The sequence below is a fragment of the Gopherus flavomarginatus genome, chromosome 2 (assembly GCF_025201925.1).
Source record: "Gopherus flavomarginatus isolate rGopFla2 chromosome 2, rGopFla2.mat.asm, whole genome shotgun sequence".
NCBI lineage: Eukaryota > Metazoa > Chordata > Testudines > Testudinidae > Gopherus > Gopherus flavomarginatus.
The window spans coordinates 239,601,077-239,615,320 of NC_066618.1; the positions used below are offsets into that span (position 1 = coordinate 239,601,077).

Here is a 14,244-nt window from a genome sequence, read left to right on the forward strand (position 1 = left end):
AGCTGGGAGTGGATGACAGGGGATGGATTACTTGATGATTTACCATTCTGTTCATTCCCTATGAAGCAGCTGGCATTGGCCACTGTTGGAAGACTGGATACTGGGCTAGCTGGACATTTGGTCTGACCCAGTATGGCCGCTCTTATGTAAGTGTCCTGGCAGAGTGGGCCTGTCTTTTTTTTTCTAACGACAATAGAAATACCACTTCATAAATCAATTTACAGATCTGGTGATGGAACTTTCTCTAGCCAAAGAGAAAGGTCATCTTCCATGAGTGCCCAGGCACTATTGGTTCACAGAGCAAAGAGTTCTAATGCCCTTTAACTGTACTATCTGTTACTCCAATATGGGACTAGCAATTTCAACATGCAGATTATTATTGGTTTAAAAATATTAGATGTTCAGAAAAAATTAAAAGCAAATTATTTCTTGAATAAAAAATAAACTCACAAGTGATGTAGATGTACTAAAATGGAGGATAAAGGATCACATAGCAAGCTATCAGTAATCCTGATTCCCAGCCCCCAGAAAAAATGAACCTGTTGGTGGGCGTGGTTTAAGTAAGGTCTAATTTGTTCTCCTAATACACAATATATTAGATGGATGTATAAAGCCAGACTCCTTTGAAATCAACACTTCTGATTTACTATGCTAGCTAGATATTAGGATTAATTTGTCTAGTGGGTGATGTACATAAAAATGTTATTTTTCTTCCTCGGAAGCAGTTACAATGTTAAAAGTCAGGATCTACATATGACTAATGTTAATATATTCCCACATATATTATGTATTCACTGGTATTCAGTTAAGTTAATCACATTGATCTTGACCATCAGCAATTTATCTTTGATATATACATACCCATGTCAAACAATTCAAAGTGATTTATTAATGACGGTAGAGTTTCATGTGTCATAGGATATTGGCATCAGGATTTTTCAAATTAGATGTACCAATGATGTGTGTTTTGGCAATATCTAATGTTAAAAGTTTAATCAATATTTTTGCTTTCTCAGAATATATTGTACTTTATAAAACATGAAAGCAATGCTATTTATGAACCATTTAGTGAATTTAATTTTTCATGGTTGTTCTAGAGTTGTTTAAGTAGATAAGTGTGGGTTGTTTTTTTCTTTAGTACCATTAAACTTAAAAAATAGATAACAAAACAATGATTTTTAAGTTGCATGTGTCTGTTTACTTGTGAATACCTGTTGCTTGCAGCTATTTAGTCTATTCCATCTTTAGTTTGAGTTCTTTATTGTGTATTGTGGGGATTTTATTGTGGTAATGGACTGAGGTACCAAATTTTAGCCAAAATGCAAGTTATTTACTCACTCTAATACTCGATCCAATCAGTGGCTTAGCCATACCTTTGCACAGTTTGTCACTATGGATGTCTTCTTTTAGATACAACTGTACCTCTATCCCACACAAATTTGATATTCTCTCACTTTAATTATTATGAAATTAATCTATTTATATCTTGATGTGCAGTTATTTGTTGTCTTCATTTTGTTTTGCATTTGACCTGGGGAAGAGAGGGGAAAGAGAGAGAGAAAGAGAATGAATAAGTTTTGCTTCCTTTAAAAACCAGAAAACAAAAATTGGCAATAGTAGGTATATTAGAGCTGTTCTTTTTGATTAGCAATAATAATAAGTCTAGCAGATCTGCCATTGTTTGCTGACTGTTTTTGGAAAGTCAGGTTAATGAATTTCCATTGATGCACCACTTGTCTGTGTTGCTCATCAATATAGTATTTGAGCAGCTTTCCTGCTTAAATGAATTCATTGTCACAATATCCCTGTGAGGTAGGAAAGCATTATTATTCCTATCGTATGAATGGGGAACTGAGACACAGAGAGAGTAAGTAACTTGGCCAAGGTTATACAGGAAGACTGTGTCAGAGCCAAGAATAGAACCCATATCTACTGTGTCCTCATCTAGTGCCTTGAGCACAGGCCATCCTTTTCTGTGCTTAAACAGACAATTGCTCATAAGGAGGATTCTTGGGTGTGAGATGGAACCTGTAATATTTACTCAGAACTCACACTGATTGCGATGGGAATTGTGGAAGAGTGAGAACTTCAGAAGAGCGAGGAATGCCAGGAAAACTGAATCAGAAGTGTTAGAGTTGTTTAGTTGTTAGCTTCTTCACAACTTAAATGTTAATCTTTTTTTGTGAAGATCTTTGTTTGTATCTCCTTTTACGTTAGTGAAAGAGTAGTTATTAGCTGAAAGAACAGAGCAGCTGTGTCTCTTTTCTTGCACCTTTATAAAATCATATTTAGTAGCTTTTATCAGAAAGTGTTTTTCTTGGTTGCCTTCAAAAGAAAATAATTATTTACATAGGACATCAATAGTGAAGTTTATTTATTGATAAATCTAATCCTTGACCTATTATACACCCAGTAGGTACACTAAAACTTGCATTAGCTTGGTGTGAAGCAAAATCTTTTTTCTTTCTTGCAGGGAGCAAGAGTGCAGAACACTGCCAAGAATTTAGGAGTGAGGGACCGAACACCACAATCAGTCCCAAGGTAACTAAATAGTAGAATCAGTTGTTTGTGTCCAAGACCATGATTTGTCTAGTTTGTGCCTAATCATTCTCCCAGTCACAAGCATACAGCTCAAATTGACTTCACTGTACTTATGGACAAAGTTTGGCTTCTTAATATCCAGAGAATTACTTGGGTTTAAAACCACATAACTCCAATTACAGTAAACTACTTGCAGAATTAAAATTTCATGCAATACTTTGAAAATTTACTTTGAAGTTTGTCTTATTGTTTACAGTCTCTCAGTTTGATTAAAATCTAATATTCAGTTGTTGAATAATAATTACACAGTGATATACTATAGATTCATAAACAGGAATATATGTAGATAACAGATAATAGACCCACTAAGGTGTTAAAATTCCAGTAAGGAAATAATGTAATATTTAAGAACATAAACAATGGAAAACAACAAAGCTTGATATGAGAGAGACTTCAGGATTCTGATCAATAATTAAAAGAGAAAACTGTGTGCATGTGTGTGTGTGTGTTTTCCTTTTTTTGAGCTTAACTCCAAAACAATTCAAATGAAATTGACCACAATTTGATAAGTTACAAAGGTGGGGAGTTTGTCACCCAAGTGTTAAAAGCTTTGGAAGTAAAACCAGTAGTGTGAAATATCTCCCGAATTTATATCATTTTGTGTTAGCAAGTTTTATCTTTGTTTTCCCAAAAATAGAAACATTAAAATTCATACCACATAAGCTGGAGCATGAGAGGCTTTTTAATGTGGAATGTGTTGCCATTGTTTCCCCTTAGCTGTCTAACCATGGGGAAGTCTCTGCATTCCCAACCAGTTAACACAGTATCTTCTGGATTCCCCCACCCTTACTTCTTAGGAACCATCTGCTTCCCTACTCTTTCTGGCAACCCTGATTCCACCAATTTTTCTCCAGTAGGAGAACAGACCACTTAATGAGTTCCTTATAAAAATCACTTATGGAGCAACCAGGCATCATTTCTTGACAATTAATCTCCTCTGCATTGTATCTGAGCTGCTGCTTCAAGTATATGTGTCAGCAGGGATCCCACTGTGGGTGCACATGCACCTCAAACACATGAGATCAAAGTCTTCTGAATAGCGGTGTTGGTTAGTTCCATGTTAGTGACCTGTGCCACATTGTGCTCCTTTACAAGGACAGAAAGGGCAGAGCAGGTGCAACCCTCTCTCAGTTCCCTCTTATTGCTTCTGGCAACAAGGCAGAACCCACCTAGTGTCTGACTCATGACTCCTTAGAGAAAAAGGCAAATAATAGTGTCCACCTTTAAAAAAGGGAAGAAGAAGAATCCGGGGAACTACAGACTGGTCAGCCTCACCTGAGTCCCTGGAAAAATCATGCAGTAGATCCTCAAGGAATCCATTTTGAAGCACTTGGAGGAGAGGAAGGTGATCAGGAACAGTCAGCATGGATTCACCAAGGGCAAGTCATGCCTGACCACTCTGATTGCCTTCTATGATGAGATAACTGGCTTTGTGGATATGGAGAAAGCGGTGGACATGATCTATCTTGAATTTAGCAAAGTTTTTTATACGGTATCCCGCAGTATTCTTGCCAGCAAGTTAAAAAAGTATGGATTGGATGAATGGACTATAAGATGTATAGAAAGCTGGCTAGCTCATCAGGCTCAACGGGTAGTGATCAACAGCTTGATGTCTAGTTGGCAGCCAGTATCAAGCGGAGTGCCCCAGAGGGTCTCTTCTGGGGCCGGTTTTGTTCAACATCTTCATTAATGATCTGGATGATGGGATGGATTGCACCCTCAGCAAGTTTACAGATGACACTAAGCTAGGGGGAGAGTTAGATATGCTGGAGGGTAGGGATAGGGTCCAGAGTGACCTAGACAAACTGGAGGATTGGGCTAAAAGAAATCTGATGAGGTTCAACAAGGACAAGTGCAGAGTCCTGCACTTAGGATGGAAGAATCCCATGTACTGCTACAGGCTGGGGACTGACTGGCTAAGCAGCAGTTCTGCAGAAAATGACCTGGGGATTACAGTAGATGAGAAGCTGGATATGAGTCAGCAGTGTGCCTTTCTTGCCAGGAAGGCTAACAGCATATTGGGCTGCATTAGTAGGAGCATTGCCAGCAGATTGAGGGAAGTGATTATTCCCCTCTCTTTGGCACTGTTGAGGCCCCCCACTACAGAAAGGATGTGGACAAATTGAAGACAGTCCAGCGGAGGGCAATGAAAATGATTAGGGGGCTGCGGCACATGACTTATGATGAGAGGCCGAGGAAACTGGTCTGCAGAAAAGAGTGAGGGAGGATTTGTTAGCAGCCTTCAACTACCTGAAGGGGGGGTTCCAAAGTGGATGGAGCTACGCTGTTCTCAGTGGTGGCAGATGACAGAACAAGGAGCAATGGTCTCAAGTTGCAGTTGGGGAGGTCTAGGTTGGATATTAGGAAAACTTATTTCACTAGGAGGGTGGTGAAGCACTCGAATGGGTTACCTAGGGAGGTGGTGGAATCTCCATCATGAGGTTTTTAAGGCCCGGCTTGACAAAGCCCTTGCTGGGATGATATAGCTGGGTTTGATCCTGCTTTGAGCAGGGGGTTGGACTAGATGACTTCCTGAGATCTCTTCCAATTTTAATCTTCTGTGATTCTAAAGATATTTGAAGTTTGGTTTGGAAGTTTGCAAACTTCACTGCAAAAATTCAGGTACCACAAAACCACAAAGTGTAGGTATCAGCATCTTTCATAATACTCAAACACATTAAACATATTTTTATTTCTTACTCTCTGGCTTTGTCAATGTCACAGTCTCCTGACATCTAACTCCTTTATGTGCAATGATCACTTTATTTTGGATTCTGCCGCACTTCCTCCCTGCTCTGCCAGACTCCTTAGTCTCTTCCTTTTATTATATCTTTCTACCTGCTGCAATGATGCACTTTCTCTCAGGAAATATGTAGACTCCAGATTAGACCATTCTTAGTACTGTGTCACAGTGCTGCAGTGTGAGGGGAGATGCTGCAAAGCGATGGGCATTTTCCTACCCTTTCTCATAGAACAGAAAAGTCCTTGCTATAGTGTGCCTTAAGTCAGAATAATTATCCTTTATTTTTGGTACACCTCTACCCTGATATAATGCTACCCAATATAACATGAATTCGGATATAACATGGTAAAGCAGCGCTCTGGGGGGGCGGGGCTGCACACTCCGGTGGATCAAAGCAAGTTCGATATAACATGGTTTCACCTATAACACGGTAAGATTTTTTGGCTCCCGAGGACAGTGTTATGTCGGGGTAGAGGTGTATTAATGTGACGATAACTTTACAAACATTTGTTAAAAGCCAACCTGTGATAAAGGACTTAATAGAAATGTCAGAGTCTTCATAAATGGAAGAGCTGACAAACACTGGCCGCACAACTTTTTCAGACTGTATTGATCTCATTTTTCATTGAACCTGTTACCTTGAGTCCTTAATTTCTCTATCTGACTTCAGTTAATGTCTCTCTCTCCAAAATTCAAAGGCTGACATATGTACTTGTGGTGTATCTGATGTCTGTCTTAGTCTGCTGGAACCCAAGACCAAATGGGAGCATTTTGTAGGACACGTACAAATAGAGAAAAAAATAAACAGTTAATAAAACATGTAATGGCTGGCCAATAGGAATTGGGTCCACAAATTGCTGTGCATATGTACTGCAGTCCTTGAGAGGGCAAGGCAAAGTAGAGAGCAGAGCTGTCCTAAGTGGAGCTGAGGTTACAAAAGTCACTGGCTTCTGCTTGTTTGAGTGATGGAGAGAAAGGACTGACTTTGCAGCTAGCATTTGTAGCAACTGGATCACCAAAATATAACTTCAGATTTAGTTTGTTTTGCCTCTGTCAGACCATTTTAATAATGACTGTACTCCCAGACTAATATGATGGCTCTTTTTCATTTTGCCAGATTATACAAGCTGTGCCAGCCACCACCTCCTGCTGGGGAAGAATGAAGAGAACTACCCAAGAAGTAATCAAGTAACATCTTTTAAGACATTGGACTATACAGCAAAATTAAATGGCATTCTTGTAGAACGTGCTTGGAGAATTGATAAATAGAGGCCCTTTACTCAGGATGAAGAAGTGTCTGTCCTTAATATTTTTCTATCAGCATTAGACAACTGACTTCTGGAGAAAATATTTCTGGACTCCATGCACTATGGGCTCCCTTCCATAAAACAGGAACTTTATGAGTTTTTACCTGGAAATTTTACACTGGAATCAGGTTGTATCTCTTGTGGCCAGTTCAGCAACACAAATAACCCCATTATGCATTGTCAGCAGCATGAAAACAAGTATATAATGGCAAAGCCATTCCATCTGAACCATATAAAAACTGTTCCTGTGTTCACAGAATAAACTCGAAAAGAGAAAAAAGCCTAAAATAAATCCTCCAGAGTTTGACACTTGACACATTTGATGTCCCATGCACTGCTAATTCCCTTCTTTCCCACCAATATTTTATCATAATTTCCTAATTTTTAGCAATAAGGAAATTAACACTTCTGGTATATGCTGTAAATGCCTATTAAAAATAAGAATTAATCTCACAAGTAGTCCCATTGACTTCAACCTGACTACTCATGTGAATAAATACTTACAGATTTAGCTCCAACACAGTAAATTCAGCTATGTCTTAAGGGGTCAATTGTTGTACTGGGTTTAAAGAAGCCTATTACTGCATAGTGAATTGATGGTGCTCTTTTACCCTTTCTGAAGTTGCCATAAGAATGAAAAATAAACTTCAGTTAGAGAAAATTGACATTATGGGTCCGATTTCCACCCATAATTAGAAAGAAGTTCAGACTTTGACCTGTAAAAGCTGTCTTAAATATACCTTGTTGTGCTTCTGTATTTCAGGGGTCTCCAAACAGTAGTGTATATCTTTGTACAGTATTATACATGCTATAACAGCTAAGCAGTGTACATTGAGCGAAGGGCAAACTTCTAGCTTTAAACTGGAATATTTTGCATTTTAGAGTATTTAAGATAAAGCATAGTTTTGAAGCTTAATATTTTTATACCAGCATATACAATATTTTGTCAGTTACATTTTACAGTTGTAGAAGTTGTTGGTTTTGGAGATTGGTAACTTTATAATATTATGGATTTAATTTGCAGACTGTATTAAGAATGTTGAGGGACCATGACAAATATACACGTTTAATTGTTTTCTGGCCAAAGTGTTTTTAGAGAAAATAAATGCACCAAAATTACCCCTTACGTTCATACACATTAAAGCAAAAATGATGTTTTAAAATATTGCTACTAGTAATAGTTAGATATTAGAGAGTAGCATATATAATCTAAATGTGTAAGTATTTTCTGTACTACAGCTAGTTATAGTTATGCGTTGGCACAAAACCCTCTACATCATAGATTTAGCAGATCTATATTTACTTATTTATGAATTTTCAACACATTTATTAACTCTAACTCATACAGAAATATGTCAGTACAGAGTACTTTGCAAAGAGTGTTCTTTATGTAGGACATAGAGTGGGTTTATTACTTTTCTCCAAAGGAGATATTAATATGCCTACCTTCTTCAGTATTCTTGATTTTGCTCTAAAGAACTTAATTTTGGTAACAAAGTAAATATTTTTGTATACACACAGGTGTATATATGTGCACATATAGCTGCTCTGTGTGTGTGTGTGTGTGTGTATTCATACCAATTAAGTAGTGATCCAAGCTTAAATGTAAAATCTATTAAATTTCCTTAAACTGTGACAAAAACATGTTACACTGAATGTTTCATAAAGTCACAATTTTCCTTCCATTCTGTATATTTACACCCTTCTAATACTTGTTGGAAGGTGTGACTTTTTGATGTGTTTTGATAAACACAAAATTCTATTCTCATGATAAGATATACATGAAATAGGAAAAGCTAGATTCTTTTTCTGAGATGACCCAACACTTGTAGAAAATAAAGGGCTGGGGTTTGGTTTTATATAATTGCTATTATAGTAGAGAATCTCACAGCTTGCATATTTTACTGAGAGAGGGAGTATTGGCTAGGATAATCTCATCTCTATTCAGAAAGCTGCAAGAGCTCTTCAGCTTCTGCTTGGTTGGATACAAGAAATACATGGAATGCACTATTTTGTCATGCCAGGGATGGTACCACTAGCTGTGTAGCACATGTTTAGTATGACGGTGTCATCATTAAGTATGAGCCCCCGTCTTCATGTGAGACTCGACTACATAACATGTTTACTTAGAGGCAAGAGTGCTATCAGGTGAGTGAAATTGATATTGTTGCATGATATATCCTAGTGAAGTGAATCTGCCACATGAACGTATGTTATCAGGGACTAAATAAGGAGATGCTACTTTATTGCTCCCTATGTTTGAATATTAACTAAGTCACATTGACAGTGCAGGAGTGTAAATATGCCACTGGTATGATATGGTTGTTTTGATTGGCTTTTGTTTGCATTTGAAAGCACAAGATAATAGATATTTATTAAACACTGAGGTCAAATTGGTATTAGACAAACTCACTGAACCAAACTCTTCAGTTAGAGTTTTTTCTGAGTAGGCATTGAAGATTTTGGCCCTGTGTTTGTGCATCTATTTTTACATTATATGCTCCAAATACCTAGGGGTTGGGAAGACAAAAAGGGTGAGTGCCCAGCTCTACTTTCTCTAGGAAACACATTTTTGGCAGTTTATGCAACTCTCATAGGCTCATTATGCAAGCAACTTCCACCTCTTAGAACCAATGGCGTGTGCTGTGAAGGAATGTAGGCATTTAGATAATGTTTTCAAAGGCATCTAAAGGGTTTAGGTCTCAACTCCAAATGAATTTCTATGGGAATTGGGTGCCTGACTTGCTTAGCCATCTTTTGAAAATCCCAATCCTAACCATTTCAGTTGCAGACATCTTGCAGTTTGCATATCCTCGCACTTGGCCCCATTTTCCAAATAAATCACACATCCTAACCCATTGAAGTCGCAATTAGTTCAGCTTGGCATTGAAGAAGCCTTCTCTTAAATTATATATTTACTAATGTTCGTACCTGACGTTGTGACGGATGTCTTTACCTCTCGTGATATGTACACACACAGGATTAAAAAATAGTTTCTCATCACACATATTATGTTTATCCTCTCATAAATTCTTATGCTTGCAAGTGACAAGAAGTGATAACTTGCAGGAATTGTTAAATCTTCTTTTCTTCTGCAACCAGTTATGTAGCTTATTTGTACTGCAATATATTACAGCAATTTGGGGAAGATAACTGGTGTGTGTAACTTATTTTTTCATACAACTCAACTAAAACACATCTGTGAAGAAAATTTAAATAAATACATGTGTATATATATAAATGTAATTGCCACTGCATCTTAGGAGTAATAACAATTTTCATTCTGTGAAGGATATATAGAATATTTAAAAATCTAGAAAAAACTAGGAAAATCTAGGAAAGGTTAATAGCCATGAAATAGTTAATCCATTACAACATTCATGTCTAGAGGAAGATTATGGTTTTATTCTAGGGTAGAGCTGGAGCGATTGGGATAGTTTCTGTACCTGCCACCTATATGTTATTGGCTGTTCAAAAGACCTGGTTCTGTGAAATGAGCACTGAGCCAGTCTATTCCTCAAAATTAAGAGTCTGAATAAATTAAAAATGTCATAACACTTATTATGTTGTCCTTTTAGATTTTAAATGTACAAATGTAAGATAATGAATTAATTCCAGTTTCTAGTTGTCAAACATAGGTTTTTTGCATTAGATATACACAAATTTAAGGTGTTTTTGCTATCAGCAAAAAGAACTTCTATTTCACACCCTCCGAGACAACTTTTTAGTATATTTAGACAAACTTCTCTGGGTTTTCACTGTAAATGCTTCAGTTTAACTTCTTAGTGCAATCAAGAGCTGCCAGAGCTACTCTTTTGATTGTTTTGGCTCTAAATCAACAAACTAAATTTCATTAGGAACGATAATAATTATATTTCAATCAGTAACTTCATTTATTAGACTTCCATGATTTCAATAATTCAGTTTTTATTATGCCTCATGGTTCTGCTTTTACTGAAAGAAAATGATAGGTGAATGGCATCAGTTTTTGTATCACTAATCCATTGTTAGATATACTGTGTATATAAGAAGACAAGTACCTGAAGATATGAGTACCTGTTCTGTTGGATAATGGCTAAACAATAGTTCAAAATAGGAAAGTATCATTGATTAGCTTCAAAATTAGAATCTTTAAAATCTAAAGTTGTAGTATATTCATGCAAATATACTTTACTTGTTAATTTTGCAGCTAGACAGGTTTGTGTCTGCCAACATAGTTGCTTATTTTCACTGTTATTGTTTTAATATGCTGTCTGCAGGATAGTTCTTAAAATTAACACATTGCCTTAAATGTTTTCTCTCTATGTGCTCATTGAAAATTGCACAGTGCTTTTCTAATTGTACTCCATCAGTACACCAAGCATTTGTAAATTAGATGGAAATACCTACCGATCTCAGGATATCTAGATTTTGATGTATAAAAAAATATTGAACTCACTTATTATATTTTTTGTAAACTGGCTGCATTGATTTTTATATACTGTATATATTCATTAACCATTTTTCCTTCAAGAACATAACTTGTTAAGGATATTTTTTCTGCCTGTAACTGATGTGGGCTTTTTTGCATATAGTCTCTGTACGTGCCTGCTATGTGTGTATAAATGTATGTACTGTATACATTAGAGATGCGCAGATACTAATACCTATGAGCAACTGCAAATTGCCCAGTGACTGACCATGCCAAGTTGTCATTTCTAGGACTGTCCTGCAGAAAAGGTAATTCCATGCTAGAAATCTTTTTTTCCTAGAATTGAAATACCACCTTGAAAATTATTCCTCCCACAGTTCAAATGCACAAGGTAGTGGATTCCCAGGTTGGTACATATTTGCAATTACCCATAATTGAAAGTCATGGTTATACCCACAACATATCTAGTGTATGTATATATGTACTGTATGAATACATATTTGTCAGTTTAAAATGATTACAGCAGCACTATTCCGTTTGTAACACTGTAGAGTGTGTGAAGTCAATTAAGCTTGCGCAACACTTAAAAATGTTTTAATTTTTGCTTTGAAGTAGATGCTCATATTTTTCAGATGAACATATTTTTGTAACTCCTCAGTAAAAGTCCTAGAGCATTACTGCTTTTAATATATATATAAATACATACATTCATACAGTGTATCAACAGTTTCTCTTTGAAAACTCCCAAACTAGCAGCCATGTGGTTAGATAATTTTAACTTTGTTAAAAATAACATTTGTAATTTAATGTTAAATCTCTTGACATGTGGATTTGAATTACATATTTTCTGGTTTGTAAAGCATTTATGTAGCAGACTTTGAGTCAGTTACTATATTGATTATGGGTTAAACTAATACTGTGTACTTTTTTAGATATGATTTATTTTTTTAGTCTACCTATTAAAGACTGGAATAATAACAATGTATTGCAAAGCACCAGATGGTAATAAAATAAACATTATATGACTATTGTGAATCTTTCTTTATACACAGCATTTAAATAAGAAATATATAATGTTTACTTTTGTAAGACACCTCAGTTTTACTGAACTGTTTGGTACACCACTCATCAGAATTCTGCTGGTAGAGAGTAAACGTCAAACAACAAGAATTGTATTTTTAAATATATACTATTTTTTCAAAGAATGAAGGGAAGAATTTAGGAACTTTGGTGATGATTTGATTGTCTTTTCCAGTGCCTAATTCCCATTTAGGCACATTTGTAATATTTAAAGAGTTGGAGGTAGGCTTGCTCATGACCACTGTGTGCCGTGGGATGGATGTACCTAATTTTCTGCTGGTATGGTCAAAGATTGTGTGTCTAAGGCCATGTCTATATGTACAGAGCTGCAGTTGTACTTATATAGCTGCAGCACATCTGGTGAAGATGCTCTAAGCTCTCCCGTCATAAAAAACCCATCTCTGTAAGTGGCAGAAGCTTCTCCCTCTGACATAAAACTGTAAACACATGTTCTTATGTCACTCGAGGGTAGAATATTCACCCCCCCCCCGAGCAACATAAGTTTTGCTGACATAAGCTGTAGTGTAGAGATAAGATTTTCAAACTGACTTTAGAAGATGAAACATTTGGGATTTAAGTGTGTCTCAATCACTCCTAAAGCAATAGACACAAGTGTAGGTGATCTCCAGATCAGCTCCTGGGCGACTGATGAGCCTGCGGCTCAGCTCCAAAAGTTGATCTAGCCCAGTATCCTGTCTTCCAGCAGTTCACAATGCCAGGTGCTTCAGAGGGAATGAACAGAAAGGGTAATTATCAAGTGATCCATCCCCACTATCCACTCCCAGTTTCTGGCAATCAGAGGATAGGGAACACCCAGAGCACGGAGTTCCATTCCTGACCATCTTGGCTAATAGCCATTGATAGACCTATCCTTCATGAACTTATCTAATTTTTTTTTGAACCAAGTTATAGTTTTGGCCTTCAAAACATCCCCTGGCAATGAGTTCCAAAGGTTAACCGTGTGTTGTGTGAAGAAGTACTTCCTTTTGCTTGTTTTAAACCTGTTGCCTATTAATTTAATTGGGTGGTCTCTGGTTCTTGTGTTACGTGAAGAAGTAAATAACACTTACTTATCCTACGGAAAAGGATAAATGGACACAAATCAGACATTAGGAATGGCAATATACAAAAACCTGTAGGAGAGCACTTCAACCTCCCTGGCCACACTATAGCAGACCTTAAGGTGGCCATCCTGCAGCAAAAAAACTTCAGGACCAGACTTCAAAGAGAAACTGCTGAGCTTCAGTTCATCTGCAAATTTGACACCATCAGCTCAGGACTGAACAAAGACTGTGAATGGCTTGCCAACTACAGAACCAGTTTCTCCTCTCTTGGTTTTCACACCTCAACTGCTAGAACAGAGCCTCATCCTCCCTGATTGAACTGACCTCTTTATCTCTAGCTTGCTTGCTAGCATATATATACCTGCCCCTGGAAATTTCCACTACATGCATCTGAGGAAGTGGGTATTCACCCACGAAAGCTCATGCTCCAAAACGTCTGTTAGTCTATAAGGTGCCACAGGATTCTTTGCTGCTTTTACAGATCCAGACTAACACGGCTACCCCTCTCATACTTGACTTCCTTATTCACTTTCTCCACACCATGATTTCATAGACCTCCATATCCGCCCCACCTTAGTTGTCTCTTTTCCAAGCTGAAAAGTCCCAATCTTTTTAATCTCTCCTCATATGAAAGTGGTTACATACCCTTCATCATTTTTATTGCCCTTCTCAACACCTTTTCCAATTCTAATTTATCTTTTTTCAGATGGGATGATGAGAACTGCACAGAATATTCAAGGTGTGGGTTTACCAGGTATTTCTATAGTGGCATTATGATACTTTGTCTTATTATCTATCCCTTTCTGAATGATGCCTAACACTGTTTGCTTTTTTGACTGCTGCTGTACATTGTGTGGATGTTTTCAGAGAACTATCCATAATGATGCCAAAATCTTTTTTTTTGAATTGTAGCAGCTAATTTAGATCCCTATCATTTTATATGTATAATTGGGATTATGTTTTCCAGTGTTGTCATAACATTTCTTCCCAGATCTGGACCTTAGCGTCCAAAATATGGGTGTTAGCATGAAAACCTCC

General features: G+C 37.0%; 1 protein-coding gene across 3 annotated transcripts in view; it reads left to right on the forward strand.

The window, feature by feature from the left end:
* Positions 1-8,403, forward strand: part of PREX2 (phosphatidylinositol-3,4,5-trisphosphate dependent Rac exchange factor 2) — a 307,132-nt gene extending 298,729 nt beyond the window's left edge. For all 3 annotated transcript variants that reach the window (XM_050940505.1, XM_050940507.1, XM_050940506.1), the window contains 2 exons: positions 2,474-2,541; positions 6,462-8,403. In XM_050940505.1, the coding sequence (XP_050796462.1) occupies positions 2,474-2,541; positions 6,462-6,507 (114 nt within the window). In that variant the 3' untranslated portion in view covers positions 6,508-8,403. The remainder of the gene's footprint in view (positions 1-2,473; positions 2,542-6,461) is intronic.
* The last annotated feature ends 5,841 nt before the right edge of the window (positions 8,404-14,244 follow it).